The 20,292-nt window shown below is 32.8% G+C and overlaps 2 protein-coding genes and 1 long non-coding RNA gene across 4 annotated transcripts; 2 read left to right on the top strand and 1 right to left on the bottom strand.

Moving 5' to 3' along the window:
• Window positions 1-199: 199 nt before the first annotated feature.
• On the top strand, window positions 200-4,625 carry LOC146912535 (SNF1-related protein kinase catalytic subunit alpha KIN10-like). Its single transcript, XM_085720745.1, has 8 exons — window positions 200-354; window positions 1,536-1,734; window positions 2,267-2,451; window positions 2,564-2,746; window positions 2,843-2,974; window positions 3,477-3,670; window positions 4,215-4,308; window positions 4,425-4,625. Exons 2-8 carry the CDS (start codon window positions 1,545-1,547, stop codon window positions 4,509-4,511), a joined length of 1,065 nt encoding a protein of 354 aa, XP_085576871.1. The 5' UTR covers window positions 200-354; window positions 1,536-1,544; the 3' UTR covers window positions 4,512-4,625.
• A 953-nt stretch (window positions 4,626-5,578) lies between these two features.
• On the top strand, window positions 5,579-9,998 carry LOC146912534 (uncharacterized). Of its 2 annotated transcripts, XR_015016738.1 has the most exons (6): window positions 5,579-5,939; window positions 6,198-6,311; window positions 7,147-7,295; window positions 7,555-7,646; window positions 9,176-9,331; window positions 9,670-9,998. It is a non-coding gene; the product is annotated as an uncharacterized LOC146912534 (long non-coding RNA). The 2 variants fall into 2 exon arrangements; XR_015016737.1 differs by lacking the exon at window positions 9,670-9,998 and having other exon boundaries at window positions 7,124-7,295; window positions 8,067-9,511.
• An 8,650-nt stretch (window positions 9,999-18,648) lies between these two features.
• LOC146912533 (uncharacterized) lies at window positions 18,649-20,292 on the bottom strand. The gene has a single exon (XM_085722112.1). It carries the CDS (start codon window positions 19,991-19,993, stop codon window positions 18,761-18,763), a length of 1,233 nt encoding a protein of 410 aa, XP_085578238.1. The 5' UTR covers window positions 19,994-20,292; the 3' UTR covers window positions 18,649-18,760.

Here is a 20,292-nt window from a genome sequence, read left to right as displayed (position 1 = left end):
AGGGAAGAATCAGAACAACAAACATTATAATTAGAAAAGTAAATAAACATGAACAACGATGACTCGTTAGAATCAACTGTACGTCCTTATCCTTATTAGTTATTACCTGAAAATAGACGCAAGCCAATTAGAAGAAAGAAAATATTACTTTCTTTGTTTTCTTCGTATGTTATCTTTGTTTATTACATAACTGTTTTTTAGTTTTTGTTTTTCTTCATATTACATGTGTTGGTCCCTTGAAAAAAGATTTTTATTTGTTTTTGACTTGTGGATTCTTCCAATTTCTCACTGTTTCCTCAAACTCAATAATTTAGTTTCTATCTACCAATTCCAAGTTCTACTTTTCCTCTACAGGTACTATACTCTTATCAGTTCCTTCCATTTTGTTAATTTCTAATCATAATATGTTTGTTTTATCTCTTGGTTAAAGCAACTGTAATTCTTCAAAACTTTTGAACTCTAGGCTAGATTTTAGGTTAGGAATCAAGTTTGATGATCCATTTTAGACTTTACAAGAAAACTGACCATTTTATTTAGCCTGTTTGACTATTCAGTGAATTATTAGATTCAATTGTAAACTTATTTTATTTAATTATTCCCATATGAAACTTATTATGCAGAATTTTGAGCTGTTTGTTTAATCTTTTGAAAAAAAATAATTTTTCAAACTATTTTTTTAATACAATTTGTTTGATCACAGTAATAAGAAAATTACTCATCTGACTTATGAGATTACTAATTTCACTACACCAACAACATTCTCACTTATAATTATAGTTTTTTAGAAGCTAATTGAGAATAGTTTTTCCCTTTAAACACATATTGATAGTAATACGATTAACGCTAATTTAGAAAGAGTTTGATTTTGATATATTGTTAAAAAACGTCTATACACTCAACAAATCATAATCAATCATTTATGCGACTTCAAAGTAGTTATGATTAAAGTGAAACACTTTTAATGATCTGGTCATTATAATTGATTGACATTGTAAAATATAATTTTCATTGATAGTGTATATATCAATTCAAAAATATTTTGATGCACTAAGTGCTCGTTTGAAACCACGAAACATTTGCTCTAAATGTGCGTCTGCCAAGAAGGCGCTACATGTTGTGGCTTCTCCATTTTCATGTCTAAAAGTGCATAGAAACGTGATATTCAAGGTGCAAACGGGCATCCAAACACCTACTAAATTGGTAACAAGAGTTCTTTTTTTTTTTTGGTAGATGACAAGAGTTCTTTTTTAATATAACAAAAAACATGAAAATCTCTTGTTCTCTGATCATGACAAATCAAGATGATACATATTTTTTTAACGACAATTGTTTCAACAATAAATCTTATGATGGGCCGTGGATCAAATAATCGACCATTTTATCACTTTATTCTTTAATTCTGTCACGCACTAAATATCTATTCTAGTCAGCAATGAAATGCATGTCTGTGAAAGTCTTAAATCTATTTTGTATGTGTACATTCATGTTTATGTGTTTAATTTTCATTAATTTTTCCTCCCTGAAATTTCCTCTAGATATTGAAAATGGACGGATCAAATAGCATTGTTGGAGGAAGTGTAGGCATATGTCTAACAAATTATAAATTGGTGAAGACATTGTACAATTGGTCCTTTGGCAAGGTGAGGTTAGCAGAGCATGTATTGACTGGTGAAAAAGTTGCCATATATCTCATTGATTGCCGTTGGACAGAGAATGCACAAATGGAAGAAAAAGGTACTATGTCATTTGTATATCAACAATTTTCAAGTCGTGATACGTTGACCACTATAGATGGTAAACACCTCTTCTACCACAACACGCAAATGTGATTCGTGGTTATGTGGCCCTCACCACCCCATCTAACACTCTCTTTCACATGGGTGAAATTACTAAAATATCATTTCACATGTGGTGTATAATGAAGGTAAGGAAAAAAGGATGTCAACATAACATTAACCTTTTCGAGTATGGTAATTATACTCACTATTATTGTAAAAATATTATGCATTGTCCAAACATATCTCATCATAATAGTGTCAATAGGTTTTGAGAAGTAACATTGTGAAGTACCAATATAATGAAATATGATAATACTATTTATGTATAGTTATTAAACATGCACAATCAATGTTCATCTGTTTACATTGTCAATAAATCAGAAACACCTTATGAGCACTAACAATTTAATTGTGGAGTTGATTTTAGATGCTTACAATATTTTTTTTTAAGATTTCTTACAATATTTTAATTCTTCAATTTGTTGCAGTAAGAAGAGAAATTAATACTTTAAAATTGTTAAGGCATCCTCACATTATACAAGTGTATGAGGTGATAGAAACCCTAACAAATATATATGTTATTATGGAGTATATGGAATCTGGGGAGCTTTTTGATTATATAGTAGAAAAGGGTAGGTTGCACGAAGATGAAGCGCGCAAATTTTTTCGACAGGTATAAACTCTACGGATTTAGATCCTCTCCATCGTTCTCCCTATGACATGAATGGTGGACATTTGATCTTGTTTGGATAAACAACTTAATTAAGTGCTTATAACATAATCAGATAATCTCCGGGGTAGAGCATTGTCACAACAATATGGTGGCTCATAGAGACTTAAAGCCTGAAACTATACTTTTGGACTCAAAATTCAATATCAAGATTACTGATTTTGGCTTGAGCAACACAATGCGATATGGTCAGTTACTTAAGACAAGTTGTGGAAGTCTTAACTATGCAGCTCCTGAGGTTTGTATTGTTTGATTTTAAAGAAAAATTGGATTGTAATTTTATAAAAAAAAAAAATTGAGGTAATTGTTTTGATCAAACTATTATTTTTCACAGGTTATCTCTGGGAAGTTATATGATGGATCCAAAGTAGATATTTGGAATTGTGGTACGATACTATATGCACTTCTATGTGGTGCTCTTCCTTTTGATGATGAAAATATTCCCACCCTCTTCAAAAAAATAAAGGTATACATTGATGATAATAATAATAATTTTAATATAATTAATTAATTTTTATTCTTATTATTATTATTAATTTTTTTTTTTAAAACTCGATATCTGATCCAAGCACCAAACAATCAGAGAAGACCAATCCCACAACCCACTTGCGAGGCCCCATTTAAAGCCAAAGCAAAACTTTGTATGGACTTGTTCATCGAAATTGGCATCAGAGGGAATCAAACCCGAGACCTTGAGAGGAATAAACTCCAAGATCTCAAGCCAACCCTAAATGGATAATTTTTTTAATCATTATTAGCATGTTTAGATAAAAAAAATTATTATTAACTTTTCTTTGAGAGGATTATTAACATGTAAGGTAGTTCAATTTTGTGTGGTTAATTGTGGTATTGATACCTTTGAGTACTACTTATTTTATGAGAATCCCTTTATTCCAATGGAATTTGTCTCTTCCATTATATTGTCAACAAAGAGATTTAATTATGTTTCTGTGTTCATCTTTACATAGGGTGGCATATACAACATACCTAGTTATTTATCACCTGGTGCTAGTGATTTGATTACAAAGCTGCTTGAGGTGGATCCTATGAAGAGGATTACCATACTTGAAATACACCAACACCCTTGGTTCCAAATTTCTATGCCTCATTATTTGGCAATGCCACCACCACTAGATAAAGTGCAACAAGCCAAAAAGGTTTGGTTTTTTTGACTTATTTTCTGGTTTTTAATGCTTTTCTGATTTTTTTGTTCATGATCATTCTTGTTTTTTTTTTTTTTTGTGTGAAGAAATGATCACTCTTGTTTTAATATTCAGTTTTGTATTTATAGTAACAATGTGGTAATTGCTTTATAGGCTATTAGGAGTTGCGATCCAATCATTGTTTTTTGGATCGGAGCATAACTCTCGATTGTCTTATTTTAAACTAGATACTTCCCATCATGGGAAGGTTATGGCTTACATATTGGTAACAATTTTGACCATAATCAAGTGTCTAAAGTCCATTACAAATTGATCAAACACCGTAGGACTTAAGCATCATCAAACAAATCAAAATTAACATTTACTAAATTTAAGAAAACGTAAAATCATAATCGATTGTTGTCCACAATAATTATTAGAAAAAATATAACAATGTGCTGAACCAATTGTAAAATGAGGCTAAAAAGTTTCATGTTTTGTTGGATTTTTCAATTTCTCTTTTTATTTTCCTAAAAACCCGTTCTTTGGCTTGTGAGGTGAAAGTCTACTAGCAGCATCACCAGACAAGCTTGTAAAGATTTGCTCTCGATGTTTGGATGAAATTTTTTATACATCAACTAGGTTTTTCCCAAGAGAGGTTTGTTTGGCATTGCATATTATTTGAGTGTTATCCTTCTTAGAAAGAATTTTACTATGTTATATATAACTTATAAGCATACTAATGTGTGGTGACATTGAATTTGTGATTTTCAGGATACTAATTTGCTAGAGTTTGAAAAGATTCACAATGGTGACAATGATTCAAACATGGTGACAAAGACCTTAGAAGGGAAAATTTGAAGCTTGTCATTTGATTGCTATGTTTGGTTATGTTTGTAACCACTTCGAAAGAACTTTTGATGATAACAATGTATAAACAAAAACATACTATGTATATTCCAAAAAATCTTAATATCCTTAATATTTAAATGGAAAATAGTTCTGCCCCAAAGCCCTAACAAAACCCTAGGCATCCTCTTCAATTTTGTACTGATTTTAGGCATGGAGGGAAAACCCTAGGGTTTGAAACTGAGGGAATGACAATTTAGCCCTTAGGGTGTGTTTGGATCACCAAAGAAAGTGAGAGGAAAGATTGTAAGAGGAAAGATTGTCAAAGGAAAGAAAGTATGAGGAAAGTGAATGGAAAGTGAGATGATTGTTTTAGTTGTTTGGTATGAATGAAAGTGAAAAGAAAGTGAAAGGAAAGAAAGTTATAATTTTATAAAATGACATAAATGTCCTTCTATTAAAATGAATATGCATGTATATTTTTTTTTCAGAATGAATGCATACATACATATATATATATATATATATATATATATATATATATATATATATATATATATATATATATATATATATATATATATATATATAATATGCACACAAAAATTGACGATATAAAATAAAAATAAAACAACAGCGTAGCCTAATTTTTGTTATCAGGATGGATATAAAATTGAAGCCTTGTGACGCCAAAAGCAAATTAATTGGTAGTAAAAAAACTGTAAATTAATTGGTAGCAAATTAATCAAAAGTGAGGGCTATTTAGTAAATTACACAAAAAAGATGGCGGCTCAACCTTTCTGCGCAGTTTAGAGGAGAAAGTTTTTTTGATGTGGGACCCACCTAAAGAAAACTTTCTTTCCTATCTGACAGTGAAACCAAACAATGGAAACACGAATTTCGATGAACTTTCTTTCCTTCCTGCTTTCTTTCCATTCATCTTCTCTAGAACCAAACAATGCCTTAATGTATGCATGTGCAGTGTAATGAGTACAATACAACCAAATTGACCATTTAAAGAGATAAGTACAGCAAAATAAACCAATAATATAAAATGGGTCACGTGACCCTCTCCTCTCACAACAGAACTTCTTCTCTCTCTCTTCTCATAACCAGCTTCTCTCTCTCTCACTCTCTCTCTCTCTCTCTCAAAACCCATCTTCTTCCTCCTTTTCCCAAAACCCATTTTCAATCTTTCCTTCACAAATTCAAACTCCCTCCCTCTCTCTCTCTCGTCCTCTCTCTCTCTCTCTCACTACTCATGTATCGTGCGGAAACGGAGACGGCAAGCGGAACCGAAAGAGATTCAGTGAGTCATTGTGATAATATCTTCCCTTTGTTCATGAGTTCAAAAAATGATTGATAGTGTTTGTGGTAGCCAGAGCAGAGAAGATGAGAGGGAGGTTAGTGATCAGAGAGTAAATGTATGGAGGATATGGGGTTAAGTCTCATGCTATCTTCTTTAATTCCTAAAAAAATTCAATTATTTGGGGTTAATTGGGTGAACTTCCTGAGAGAAAAAAAAAAAAGGGTGATTCCACCCTCTTTTGTAATTCTGTTCTGTGGTTTTATGATCCCCCCTACAATTTCAGTTTTGATTCCCCCCATTGGTGTAGGATTAGTGACAATTTATGTTTGGTTGCATTGTGCATTTGTTAGCCACTGACTATCATCACTGTTTTTTATTTTTCACTACAGGTTGAAGAGGATTTTGGTCATGGTAATTATTATTAAAACAATGCACCACTCTTATGCTAATTTCGTCAATAGGGGAGAATTTGTTTCTTCAATTTTTTTATTGTTCGTGACCAGGTAAGATTTTGGAATTGTATTCTCATTTATTTTGCTACTGTAATTTGAGTTTAAATTGAGGACTGTAATTTTAGTTTTTGGATTTTTTTTTTTTTTTTTTTTTTTTTTTTATGTTTTTAACTATAACTATTGTTTTTGTGTGCGATTTTTTTTCGTTTGTTGGAGGTTAAGATGTGACAAATATGATACGATGTTTGATCGTTATTCTCTGTGATAAAGATTTTATTGTAAAATTTGAGACTCAATTAATTTTACATATGACATGTGCAATTGAGTTTCAAGGTTTTGTAGTTGGATATTAGTTATTATTGTTTACTTCTTTATATATGGTCCTTGCTTAAATGATCGAATTTTATTGATGCATCCGAGTTTGTCGTTATGTTATATGGCTTTTGGGAGGTTGTAATAAATATGCAAAGTAGAATGGAAAGGTGTTTTATTTGGTTTACAGTGAACTTTTGTTAAATCAAGCTTGCATAGCTTATGCGGCATCACAAAAAAATGCTTTTGGTTTTTTTATATCACTACCAACTATTCTGATTTGTGTTAAAAATCTTTACTTATTTTCCAAATTCATTATTTCACTCCTCCTTATAATTTTTCTCTCTATAAAGGCGTTCTGAAAAGCATGACAGATATTAAACGAAACTCTTCAGAAATGAAGTTTTCATACCAACCTGCATATTATTTTCCTTCTGCTTCAATCATTTGATCTTTTTTTCTTCTTCCTTTTCATTATTTTAGCGGGTTGAATCATTTTGGAAGATTTGATTTATCATTATTGATTTGTTCTTAAATGAATTTGCTGACAGTTAGCTACATACGAATCTTTCAGAGCGACTATGAAAGTGAAGTAGGTCGAGTGATTGCTGATCGAATTTATTGAAATGTGAATTGGATGGATTGAAGAATCAAAGACTGTAGCAGAATGTGACTAAAAAGATTACAAATGCAGTGTTTATTGATTCCTTAAATGATTTTCATGTAAGGATTTGATGTTAACCTTTTTTTTCTTCTTATTTATGTGATTAAATAATTTATCTGAATTTGTTTATGGTTTCTTCAGTTTATGATTTTGCTCCTGTAATTTTCTTTTTAATTGTATTAGTCCATCTTATGTTTGGAAGTGAATTGAGAATTTAAATAGTAGTTCTCCTAATTTTATATATCATGCTTGGTTCTCTTGGTAGTTTTGACGAACATGTTTGGAGGTTAATTTCTATTTGGCCATTGTTCTTGGCAGAAGATGGAGTACCACTATTGAATGCTCAAATGTATTTGGATATGGAGGACAAAGGGGAGATACCTGAATGGTTTCCTTCTCCAATTTTTCAGGTAAACAAACAAAGGATGCTTCATGCTTCCATTGGTTATAGCTCTACACTTCTAATTTGTTATGTTGTAATAGCATGTTTATAAGCATAGTGATAGTAATATAAATTATGGCACACAAACATTGAACACGACAGTGACACTGACACATAGACATATTAGTAATAATTTGCGAAAAGAGAAGTGTTTGAATGTATTGCATGCATTGGTGTCGGACACTGACATAAGTCAGACATTGAACACAACAATGCACAGACGGACATATATATGTCAATAATAATTTAAAAAAATAGAAGTGATTGAATGTATCCACGTAAATTGGTGTCGGGCACTAAAATGTGTCAGACACTGTACACGTCTTCAATATCAAGTCTCGGTGCTAGATAGAGTATAAGGTTGATCATTTCATATATTACTGTTCAGGAGCTTTTTGTAAAGCTTACCAGAATGGCAGGCATTGCATCAGAAGGTACAGCAAAAGTTGATTTTAGAAACTTAATGGTAATAGAATAAAATAATGTTGTTTTTGAGACCAAGTCAAGTTTTTGATAAATAATTGGACATGGAAATAATAGAATGAAATAACAATGATCGAAATCTCACTTAGGTTTTGCATTTTTCTCTGGCCTATATTCCTTTTTTTGTGCATTCAAGACATATCACAAAATTTGACCGAATTCAGTCCCATTTTCTTCCAGATTTTCAAATTAACTTCAGTTTTCTTTTATATATTTTGGATGAGTACTTATTTGTGTGGATTTATTGTTCCTTGGCTTGCTAATATTGTTTTGTGAAATGTAATTTTGGTTGCTTTGTCTGTTTTCTATGGCTATTGTTTTTCATCTCCTCTCAAGGTGAGAGGAAGGAACTATAGTGCCTTCCTCTTATTTGAAGTTATCTTCTTTTTGACGACAAAAAATCGGATATTATAAAATACAATACATTGATTATGTGAAATTTTATGCAGTTAATTTGATTTTACAAACCATTGTTGTCAGTTTATTGCATGCTGCTCCCAAACCATTGTTCGATTGGGGTGAGTGGTGGTGGCTGTTATAGGTGCTCTTTTTGCGGTGTTTCTGCTGTTTTTTCTGCTGCTTTTTCTGTCCTGTTTTAGCCTCTGTGTGCTGCTGTGTTTAGGCTATCTTTGTGTTTCTGTTTCGGCTGCCACATGATAGGAGAGGTGTTGACAACTTAGGGGCGCTGTGTGTGGTGTTTTTAGGTGTTTTTCAGCAGGTTTTTTCAGGCTGTTCCCCTTCTGTTTTTGCAGTTCTGCATGGGTTAGGCCTGCTATGCTGTTTAGCACATCCGCGTGTAATGGCTGTTGTCCCATTAGGACATATAGATGTCAATAATAATTTAAGTAAATAGAAGTGATTGAATGTATCCATGTAAATCGGTGTCGGGCACTAAAATGTGTCAGACACTGTACACATCTTCAATATCAAGTCTTGGTGCTAGATAGAGTATAAGGTTGATCATTTCATATATTATTGTTCATGAGCTTTTTGTAAAGCTTACCGGAATGGCAGGCATTGCATCTGATGTATTTGTGTGAAGGGAAATATTTGCAACTATTTTATTGATGAGACTTGCAGAAAGCAGTGATATTATGGCTTTTTGATTAAGATTTTTGGGCTGACGTTGAAACAGGACAAACTGTTTTGGGTCCTCTCGGCCTTCAACAGGTATATGAGTTCATAGAGTCAATTTTTTGTGATTTAAAGCATTGTTGGTGCTAGACAAAAAGCTTGGGTGTTGTGATATCTTAGGCGCTAAATATAATCCTACTCATAGGTTTTTTTGTCTGCAAAGCTGCATGTAAGCATAATATCGTCTTGGTTATATGTGATATCTTAGTTGCTAAATATAATCCTACTCATAGCCATAGGTTGTGTGCTCAATGTAGGATACTTATACTTAGTTGCTATACTTATTACATTCAACAATGAACAATAGGTTGCTCATATGTCGTGTGCTCAAGGTCAGTCCTACCTCTAATGATTTCATTACTTGAAAATAACAGATGATCAAAGGACTAATAGCAGATCTCTGATTGGCTTAATGAAGGTTTCTTCATTGGATTAAATTTTTAAAAAAGAGGACAAAAGTTTGTCATTGGTTTAAGCTTATGCATTATAGTGACTTGAAGATTAAATAATCTTTATAGCTGGTTTATAATATTGTAATGATATGTTATTATAGTGTGCGCATGAGGCCATACTCTATAAACTCCTAATATGCACATAATTTTCCACTTTGTGTAGCTCAAATCGTATTCATCATATATAGTGTGTGATCTGTTAACATGTATCTACTATGAACATTGATATATAAATGCTTTATGTGGTCACACTTAGAATGTTACCATATCAATGCCAGATAAATAATGAGGTGTTAACTGATACTCTAATTGTAACTGATATATAAATGACGAACAATGTGTTCAAGATAGCAGTACTTTCATTAATAGCATGTATTTTGAGCCTTTCAAATTGTAAAATTAGGCTGCTAACAATGCTATATCATTATTTTTGAACCAATAAAAAATGTCCCTAATAAGGAATCCAACATTACTATTATTGCCACTAATTCCTCATGCTCATAACTTTAATCTTTTGAAAGTATAATTTTAGCCTAGCCCACCAGTCCTGCAACTAATACTAATGTTGGATTTTATATCAAGATAACATTGAGTAGACTAATATTAAATGCTGCTCAGAAGTCTTTTAATGATGTTTGCATAAGCATTAAAAAAAAATGATGTTTTCAATTAGTCGAGTTCAACTTGCAGTGTTTGATGATTTTCGTTTATGTTGTGCAGCTTTCAATTCTACCAAGTACTTGATACACATTTTTGAGCTCTACTGTCAGCAATAGCTTTGTTATAAGCTTCCATATAAATACAGTACTTTGTATTTCAATAGATATCTTAGAGTTTCTATTCTCTCGGTCGCTAAAGATTTAGAGTTGATCATCATGTATAAGATAGGTAATTACAAGATTGTGATTGACTTCACCTGATAAGGTTATTTTGGTCATAAGTATTTTGGTCGTGAGTTGATCATCATGTCGTGTTTGTAATGAAAATTTCCTTTTGTTGTATTTTATGGTGTTTTGGCTTATTGTAGTCCTATAATGTGCTCTTTATCTACCCGTGCGACAGCACGGGACGCAATCTAGTATAATCCAAAGGTACATAATGCATACCCAAATTTGCAAACCCTAAAGAAATAGGCGGGAATTGTGCTTCATTTATTGCAGATTTTGAAATTCAAATCTCCCACCCAAAGTCAACTGTATCTCATTGTAAATGACAAATAATTAATGTCATCTATTTTCAATATTGGGTATTGCATATCTATCTAATTAGTCGTTAGGAACCATTAGTCTGACTAACCCTTCTCTCTCTCTCTCTCTCTCTCTCTCTCTACGATTCTTCATCTCTCCCTCTTTTCTCTCACCCCGTTCTCCCAATGCCACCGTCCACTCCTCCGCTAGAACCATAGCGGAACTCCGCCGTATTACCACCACCACCCGTGACACATCCATTTCATTCAACACCTGATTCCATCCTCCTCTCTGCAATTGATTTCAAACCCCAAATCCCCTTCTACCTCACCATCGTTGGAGACCATTATAGGGCATTCCAATACCCATTTTCATGGCTACTTCTTCTCTCTTTCTCCACCAAATCCTTCCTCACGATTTCCTCCATCTACGAGACTCTGTTAGCTCTCTCTCTCTCCCTCCCTCTTTGTCTCTCTCACTGTTATGTTAACTATTTGATTTATCTTTTGTATTCTCTCTTATTCAATTCATTTTTGTTCTTCAAGAACACTGGTATGAAACATTGAAACCTCAATTGGTCCCTTTGGGATTAACCTACTTTTGTATTTAGATGTGTTGCTTTATCGATTGAGCCTCCGCTGCTTTTTTGTTTGTTTGTTTCGGTTAGCCACATACCTCTAATCTCCAGTCGTGTAAGCCATCTTTCCCTTTAGATATTCTATTTATTTCAATTTTCATTTTTGTCCACCTTCCACTTTTGTTTGTTGTGAACTTCGGGGTTTAATTGAATTTTTTGTTATTGTTACTTCAAACTTCAACAATCGATAGGTTATTATAATTGTAAACTGTTTATTGTTTATTTGTTTAACTATCATTGGAATTGTATATTGTGTGTATCTATCTTTGGTATTTTTAGTCTCTGTTACTAATTCTTTGTTACTTTATATAACTGATGCAGCTAGATTGGTCTTAAATTCATTGCATTTGGGTTGCATTTTTCTGGGATTTGATATCAACTATCACTTCTTGATTTGATCTTAGTCATATAAGCTAATGGAGTTATAGTTTATGAGAATTTTGATCTGGGGCTGGTGGCATAAATAAGGTGTTTTCACACAGAAAATTGTCAATGGACTTTCATACTTTGAAGGTAATATGTCTTCTTCGACTTTGTTGTCTCTATGATTTTCTATCCTTTAGGTTTATGTTATCTTCGATTGTGTTGTCTCTGTGATCATATTTTTTTTATCTTATGTAAATTTATTCTAGAAACACTTGACAAATCATCTAGAAGGATGGTGAACACAACCTATGGAGGTTTTTAAAAGAAATATGTAAATCACAAAGGATATTACTACTAAAAAGTGTAACATACAGTGAAGAGGTCAATATGTGTCTCAATGTAGTGACTTTACTGAATTACGTTGAGGGTCCAACGTTGTATAATGAAATTAAGACTCTGGACAATTTCAAGTACGACAGCTTTAAAGATGTGTGCTTTGCTTTGGGTCTATTGGATGATGATAAGGAGTTCATAGACGCGATTAACCAAGCAGCTCAATGGGGCACCGCTGGTTATCTTCGTAAATTGTTCGTGGCTCTCTTAATTTCAAGTCAGTTCTCTCGACCGGAGGTTGTTTGGTACAAGACCTGGGAGCATTTGAGTGATGATGTTTTAAATCGACAAACACGTATTCTACGTGTCGAAGGTACATATTATAACCTTCTAAACTATATGTGGACTATATCTTAAGAAATGCCTTTCTTTATTATTGAGGTTTCATGTGCAAGAAATTGATATTTATAAATTGACAGTACGGTTATATCAGATAATTTTAATGATTTAGTTGGCGAAGTAGTACAAAATATACGACCATGCCTATCTGATTTTTTACGCGCACATGAATTTGATGATGTGGTATTAATTGCCAACTAAAGATTATAATTGTTGAACCATGTTATTATTGTTATATATACACGTATCTAATATTAGTTTTTTTACGTGGAGCACAGTTTAATAACAGTCTTAATAATAATATGTCCTATACCAGAAAGCTCCAGTTATGAGATGTAGGCTGTGGTATGTGAAAAATAACTAGCGGTATGGCTCAGATTATAATCAACGTGATTATTGCTGTTCTTATAGGATGATAGCAGGTCGTGCTGCCACTCAATATGAAACTGATCTGATTTATATTATGAAGCTTTGTTCATGTGATTTTTATATGGTGATTTTTTTAATGTCTTATTCCTTATTGTTCCCTGCAAACATGCATATTTGGTGTTGGATGACCATCAGTTGCGAATTTATGCGTTTGCAGAAATTGAATTATTGTTGCAGACCCATGGCAAAAATATGGAAGAAGATTATCCCATGATGCCTCAACCTGATGTGTCTTTGATCCACCGAGCTCGCAATAGATTGATGTACGATGAGTTGAGGTATGACCTGTGTTGTATAGGTTGGTGGGTGCTGTTAGCAGCTTCTGTTTGTTCCTGCAGAGTCTGCTGTGGACAGCCCAGGTCTGTGTTTGCGTAGCCTGCTGATGTTGGGGGAGTAGGTGATGTTCATGGTAGGTTTTTTTTAGTTTTTGTGCAGCCTGCTGCTATTGGGGGCGTATTGTTGTTAATGGAATCAATTAGTCACCAATTATATAATGTCGATTCTATTTGCACTTGCAAAATTTTGATTAAGTTTATATGATTGCAATGAAGAGAACCAATTGTAATTTAGAATCAATGGTAGTAATTTTAATATGTCAAGGATTGGAAAATGAATTTTAGATCCCCTTCATTGTCTAAATATTTTTGTTTTAACTTTCATTTGTATCAACTAAATGATTTCATGCCATCTTATACATCTTTATTATTTGAACTTGAAAAGTGTAATCGCTGCTATAATTATGTTGAGGAATGCATATTGATTTTTGGATATCAGTGGGATCTTTTAGTTACTTTTGATTTATTTCTTCTCCGATTTGAAGTCCACGTGCGACATAGTGAAATAAAGAAGCGTTGAAATTGTAAATTCAAGTAGTAGTTGGTGTGGGATGCTTGAGTGTGTGGCCTGTGGGTTGGATGTTTTTGATTGTCGCATTTTTTCAGCTGCGCATGTGATGCCTTGCTGTTCTGTTTTTGCTGGCAGCTGTTTTTTTCATGTTCCTGTATTGGCCTGCGCTTTGAGTGTCCTTTGGGGTGGTTTGTTTTGTAGTTATTATATTTGGGAATGCCTCTTTATGCCTTAGCAACTGGGGGTTTTGTATCTGTTTCTTTCAACAACAATCTCCTTTTCTCAAGGGGTTGTTAATTTTATATATTGGCTGTTAAAAAAAAAGGTTTTGACATTTAAAGCTAATTAAGAAATAATGAAAAATAAGGCCTACACATGCCGGTAAATAAGACATATATATAATCAGAAACACTGTATAATTTAGATACGTTGACACCGATAATAATTTAAGAAAATGGTAAAATTCATTACAATTTTACGTGTTGATGTTGTGTTGGTATTGGACACGACACACCAAATATGAGAAGTATGTGCTTCGTATAAAGCACTAGAAAAGCATGTAAAATGTTGAATCTCTTCTTTTTTTTTTAACCAATACTTATTCATATATATTATAGTCAAAATTACCATATAGTTCAAATAATATACCTAAACTCTGTGAAACAAGCGTTTTATATTATATGAGTCATATGACTAAACCATAGCAGAACTCTGCGAAACAAGCGTTTTACATACAAACATTCATTATGGTAATTTCCAATGCATCCATTATCTCAAGAATGTTATCATGTCATTGTATATAAAATCATGACTGATATCATGGTAGCTATGCGTAAAGTGCAGCTAATATCCTAAATAGCGGCGACTTAACAACTGATGCAGTTTTTTTGTGCAAGATAAATTCAGAAAGCATTGGATTTTTCATTTTTGTCTACCTTATAATTCATGTCATTGTATAAAAAAAACATTTGTGAAACCAGGTTAGCTATGCGTAAAGTGAAGCTATTATCTTAAAAAGCGGCGACTCTAAAACCATTGCAGTTTTTAGGCTATTTGTAACTTAGTATGTGCATGAATATGCAATTGATAACTCAATTCATCGCAAGAACGTTGCTCCAAAATCTCATCTAACTAGGATTTCCCCATTTGCTCATGGAAAATTTGTTATAGCAAGTCGTATAGGCCATCCTACATTGGACGAGTATGCAACCCCATAAGCTAACGAGAATCCATATAGACGTATGTGCAACGATGAAATGAAGGAACCTTATGTTTGTGAATCAGTTTCGGGTATGGTTGGAAGCATTTTGTCGATTCTTGCTAATTTATTATTATATGTATGTTGATTGTTTTTGTCTAAAATGTGTTATTTGTGGCTGTACACTTCAAATGTTGTTTACAGAGAAATTTTCCGCAATGTACCAACATGAACTCAATTTTAATTGTATTTTATTAGTCACATTGTACTGGTACTAAAGCACCTTTTTTATTTATTTATTTGAATGATGTATTTGCTGTCAATATGACCCGTGCGGCAGCACGGGTGCAAGGTCTAGTAAAAATAAAAATAATACTATGTAGGAGTTAAGATGGGTTTGGTTATGGGTGACATAATTAGTATGAATCACTATTAAAATGATCTATGATGGTCTAGTTCACTTTTGGCCAACCACAAAATTTCTGATAATATCTACATCGTATCTTTCATATTTACAGTGAGTCAGAGTATCGAACTTAGGTCATCATATTTACAGTGAACCATAATATCGAACTTAGGTCATCAAAGTTGAAGAGCAAATTTTCAACCAAGTAATTTTAGGATAACTGACGTCTCTGCGTCATATTTTTTTTACACTATCTTTGACCTCACCATTCTCAATCAAACAGTATAATGCAATGAGTGGCCCCCCGTGAATTCTAAATCATGTTCATCATTTAACATTTGTGCTATTAAGCTTTCTCTTCGTGCTCCAAAATATGACTTTCTTAATGTTACGTTTCTATATATGTGTTGAAGATATACAATCTGTTTCATGTGATGGTGGATACAGTTTGACATCATTGAATGGTAAAAACCAGTTTAACTTTGCAATATTGTGTAACTTGAAATGTTAATTAAAGTACTTTTGGAATATGACTTAATCAAAACCATAAAAATGTATAGAACTTCAGAAAAACTTTGGATTTAAAAGTGAAACCGATGAATTTTTAAAAAATTAAATAGGCCCCATAAAAATCTCCATATCTCAGAGTCACTTTTGTAAAATGAAAATGATTTAAACACCTTTAACTTTGCACTTCAATTATGACTAAAAATAGTGTTTTAAACCCACCCGCGTGATGGTGTGACAATGACTCTCGCGAAGGTGTCCAAAATGCAATAAATAGTAAACTAGAGAGATTTTATGATGAGGTTTAAAACTAATACGAGGTTTAAAACTCGTCTTTATTCAACCTAGAATTTCGGTTTTTTCAATATAGTAACGGAACACTATTTCTTTTTTTTTTAAGAAAAAAATAATCTATGCTAAAAATATATTTTTCATAAACCCATGTAATTTACTTCGTTTTTGGTATGACTCATCTAGTTGAAATTAACTAGAGCCTTCCTTCCAAAAAAAAAAAAACTAGAGCCTATTGGAAAAACAAAGTTAACTACTGTCACATTTTTTTTTATACTAAACGATTAACTTATTTTATCATCCACAATATTGAATTATTGATATACAAGTCCCAATCACCAAAAAGTGTGTATGACATTTTATGATTAATAAAATACATGGAGCTAAAAAATTTCAATTATTATAAATTTAGAATTAGCACTTGCAGACAATTTCTCCATCGTGTGCTGCTTTTTTTTATATTCTCATGAGGAGAATCAATTGCTAGCATAACAGAATATGCTTCATCTTTCTTAGAAATGATCGAATAATTAGAGAGTTGTTTAATCATTTTTATAACAATAAAAAGAAATATCTTAGATATAAGTTTGACTTGATATGCAGGAGTAGGGCATGCTAAATGGGTAAATGTATCCAAAATGAAGATGTCATTGTTCAATGCTCTTCTCCCACGTGGAAGCCAATTGAGGAATCAGGGGAATCCATTTCACTAGAAGTTTAGAATATAATTAAACTTTTTTTTTCTCTCCCTTTTATGAGTGACAAACACCATCTGGAAACTCACATACAATAATGAGAAGATCATATGTTCGAACTCGGATACAGACACATAAAATGTCCAACTTAATAATCTCAGTATATAATAAATGACAAAGACCTATATATCTCTTTTTGGCTTACTTATAGTCGATGTAGGACTAACAATTCACACTCGAACTCCAACCACCCCCCACCCCCCCCCCCCCCCCCCCCCCCCCCAAAGCCTGAATCTTCCACATCATTATACTTAATCTATTACACTTGGATCTACTTCTACCGCCCCGCCAAATGACATAACCATGATTTTAATACCACTTGTTGAAGAGTTCGGGGGAGTACCGAAAACAAAAAAGAAGCAATGATCATGACCATTTAGAGACCTTAACAGTACATATATCAATTAAGCAGCATTTGTTTGTATCTTCTTTGGGGGTATGTATAGCAATTCTTGTATGAACTAAGTGTCTACAGAAACAAACAACCTACCTAAAGTTAATGAAAACAATAAATTATTGTCAGTTTTTGTTGTTTCTAAAGCTTTTAATTGATTGTTCTTATGCAAAAATGATTGTGATAGAGCCTATATCTTGATGCATGAGGAAACTTCCTCAAATGATATTTTTAATTCATTAGAATTTGATGGTATAAAAATAGAAATATTCAAACAAATAAATAAATAATTAGTTCTAATCATGTGAAGCCCTGCCTCATAGTTTCATTCTCTACATGAACTAACTCTCTTATACTTTTAAAAGTCCTAAGATTTGTGCCGCTGGCGAAATAATAAACTTGTGCTCTTTTAATTATTTGAATGTCTTTCTTGTATTTTTTATTGTAAAAAATTCATTCATAATCAAAGTTCTTTAAAAACATATTTTCAATAGAATTAATCAAAGCGATTTATAAAGAAATATATCTATATAGTACTAACTGCTACGTAAAAATAATAATTTTGGTACCACTACAAAAATGGTGTCCTGGACTGCAGCCCTCCGTCCACCTTCAAGGCCACTCTGTCTAAAGTCATAACATATAACTTTAGTGATGAAACTGTAAGCCATCAAATTGAAACACAAGCACATTATTTTGTCATATATACAAATTAAGGTTACTGCATGAATTTATATTGGATAATAGTTTTGGTTAGAATGCCAATGATGATGAGATAACTTTTTATGAAAATTACTAAAATGTATAAAAATTATTTCAATTCAAGTTCAACATCTAAGAGATTCTATTTTTTTAATATGCAAATGTTAATTAGTTAGTGGTTATATTAGTTTTTAGAGTTCTAATCCAAGACGTGCTATTTGACACTCATTCGGCGTCTTTTAACTCACAAATCGAACTACCTACTTGACTCAATGATACATTGATACTTCTAAGTTTTAAAATGAATGAAACTAAAACACTTCCATTAGAAATTAGATATTACAAATTCATGATTCGAATCCTGGACCTTTTGCTTGAAACTTTCTCGGTGTCTCTTACCTCACCAACCGAGTTAACTACTTGATTCAATGATACTTTTTAGTTCCAAAAATGAATGAAATAACATACTTTCATTAGAAATTAGATAGTACAAAACAAGTGTTACAAATTAGATAATTGCTTAGCAATTAAGCATACATTGATCACAAATGAAAATGACATTACTAATTGAATGAACCATTTTCAAGTAAGTTAACAAAACAAATAGGAGGAAGATCAAGTGAATTCCAAAGAAAAAGATCACCATCATTACTTGACAAACAAGAAGACTCCATTTCAGTTGAAGTTTGATTATTATTTTCTTCATTTTTCTCATCCACCTTCTTCTTCTTCTCAAGTTTATTTTTGTTACATGCTTCTTTGAGATTGTTCAATTGATCAGAAATTCCTCTTCCATTATTGTTTCCTGATTCAAGTTTCAACTTCAAGCATTCAGGTATTCCATTGAATGCATAAAGAGAAGCTGAAAATTTTCTCTCATATTTCATTCTCTTCATAACAGCTCTAATCATTGAAGGCTCATCACAAAAGCTCTCAGTCTCCATTTGCTCTTCCATTTCCTCAGCAATCTCAAAAGGTGAGTAGTAACTAGTTGGAGCAATATCGTCGAGAAACCGAAAATCAGGAACATCAGCACCTACATCATTATTGACTTCCTCTTCACCATCTTCTGAATTGCTATCACCACTTGAAGTTTGTCCTACATTGTTTGATTTAGATTCCATGTTCATTTCATCCTCCTTGCAGCCATTGTTTTCGGTTAAACACGATTCAAAACTACTTGAAATGTAATCAAATTGTGCAGTGTCATTGATCAATTCATTGTTGCTTGTGCTATAATCTTCATGGTCATTAAGGAAATCAGTGAATTGATCAATTGAGAAATCTTTTGATACTTCTCCATATGCATCCACTTGGTTTTGCATCTCCTGGTGATCTTGATCATTGGCTCGTTGTTGCTCCCTACGCTCCCCTTGACTTCCCAACATGGAAGTGTATTTCGACGAAGAAAAGGAAGAACAAGAGTTATTCATATTCCTTTCTTTAAGTCTTTGAAGGAGGAGATTGGTGATCTTTGAAGAAAGAGCAGGACTAGTTGAAGATTGAGAACAAGGCCAGAAATTCGTGCGAGTGTTTGCGCCGCGAAGCAAACAAGCAGCCTCATCATAAGCTCTTGCAGCTTCTTCAGCTGTATCAAAAGTTCCTAACCAAACTCTTATCTTTTGAATGGTATCTTTTATCTCAGCAACCCATCTACCCGATGGCCTTTGTCGAACGCCAACAAATCTCTTTCGGACTCGCCTAGCTCCTCCGAGTGATGCAGCTTCTTTCATCATATCATCCCAAACCATGCTTCCTTCTTCAACTGCTTCAGAAACCTTTCTCTTCCTTGCCATTATATGAACTCTTTTATGCTCTTAGTGTGATTTTTTTTTTAAGGTATTGTTGAAGTTTGGTTTTGATGTTTGTTTTGAGTTGGTTTTGTTGTGCTTTTATATGTGAGGGGAGAGTGAGTGAACCTTAAAACTAGTTAAGTTTTTGAGCTGAATAAGTCATACTAGTTAGTTTTATTCATCTGTTTGTTTATAATTTAGGCTTCTATATCTAAACATTTGGCAGTTTCTTTGACTTGGTAATTGGTGCAGCTTGTTTGACTTGGACAAAGAGTATTACATGGATTTCTGATGTGAGGTTT

Source organism: Medicago sativa, chromosome 6, assembly GCF_051527215.1.
Source record: "Medicago sativa cultivar Bolivia chromosome 6, Bolivia_mono, whole genome shotgun sequence".
Lineage (NCBI taxonomy): Eukaryota > Viridiplantae > Streptophyta > Magnoliopsida > Fabales > Fabaceae > Medicago > Medicago sativa.
This window is presented reverse-complemented; position numbering and strand designations above follow the sequence as displayed.

Excerpts from the sequence above, each read along its gene's own strand:
- LOC146912535 (XM_085720745.1), top strand. The coding sequence starts at position 1,545 with ATGGACGGATCAAATAGCATTGTTGGAGGAAGTGTAGGCATATGTCTA. Across the intron at positions 2,452-2,563 it reads CGCGCAAATTTTTTCGACAG|ATAATCTCCGGGGTAGAGCA; the intron begins GTATAAACTCTA and ends TAACATAATCAG. Across the intron at positions 3,671-4,214 it reads CAACAAGCCAAAAAGGTTTG|TCTACTAGCAGCATCACCAG; the intron begins GTTTTTTTGACT and ends GTGAGGTGAAAG.
- LOC146912533 (XM_085722112.1), bottom strand. The coding sequence starts at position 19,993 with ATGGCAAGGAAGAGAAAGGTTTCTGAAGCAGTTGAAGAAGGAAGCATG.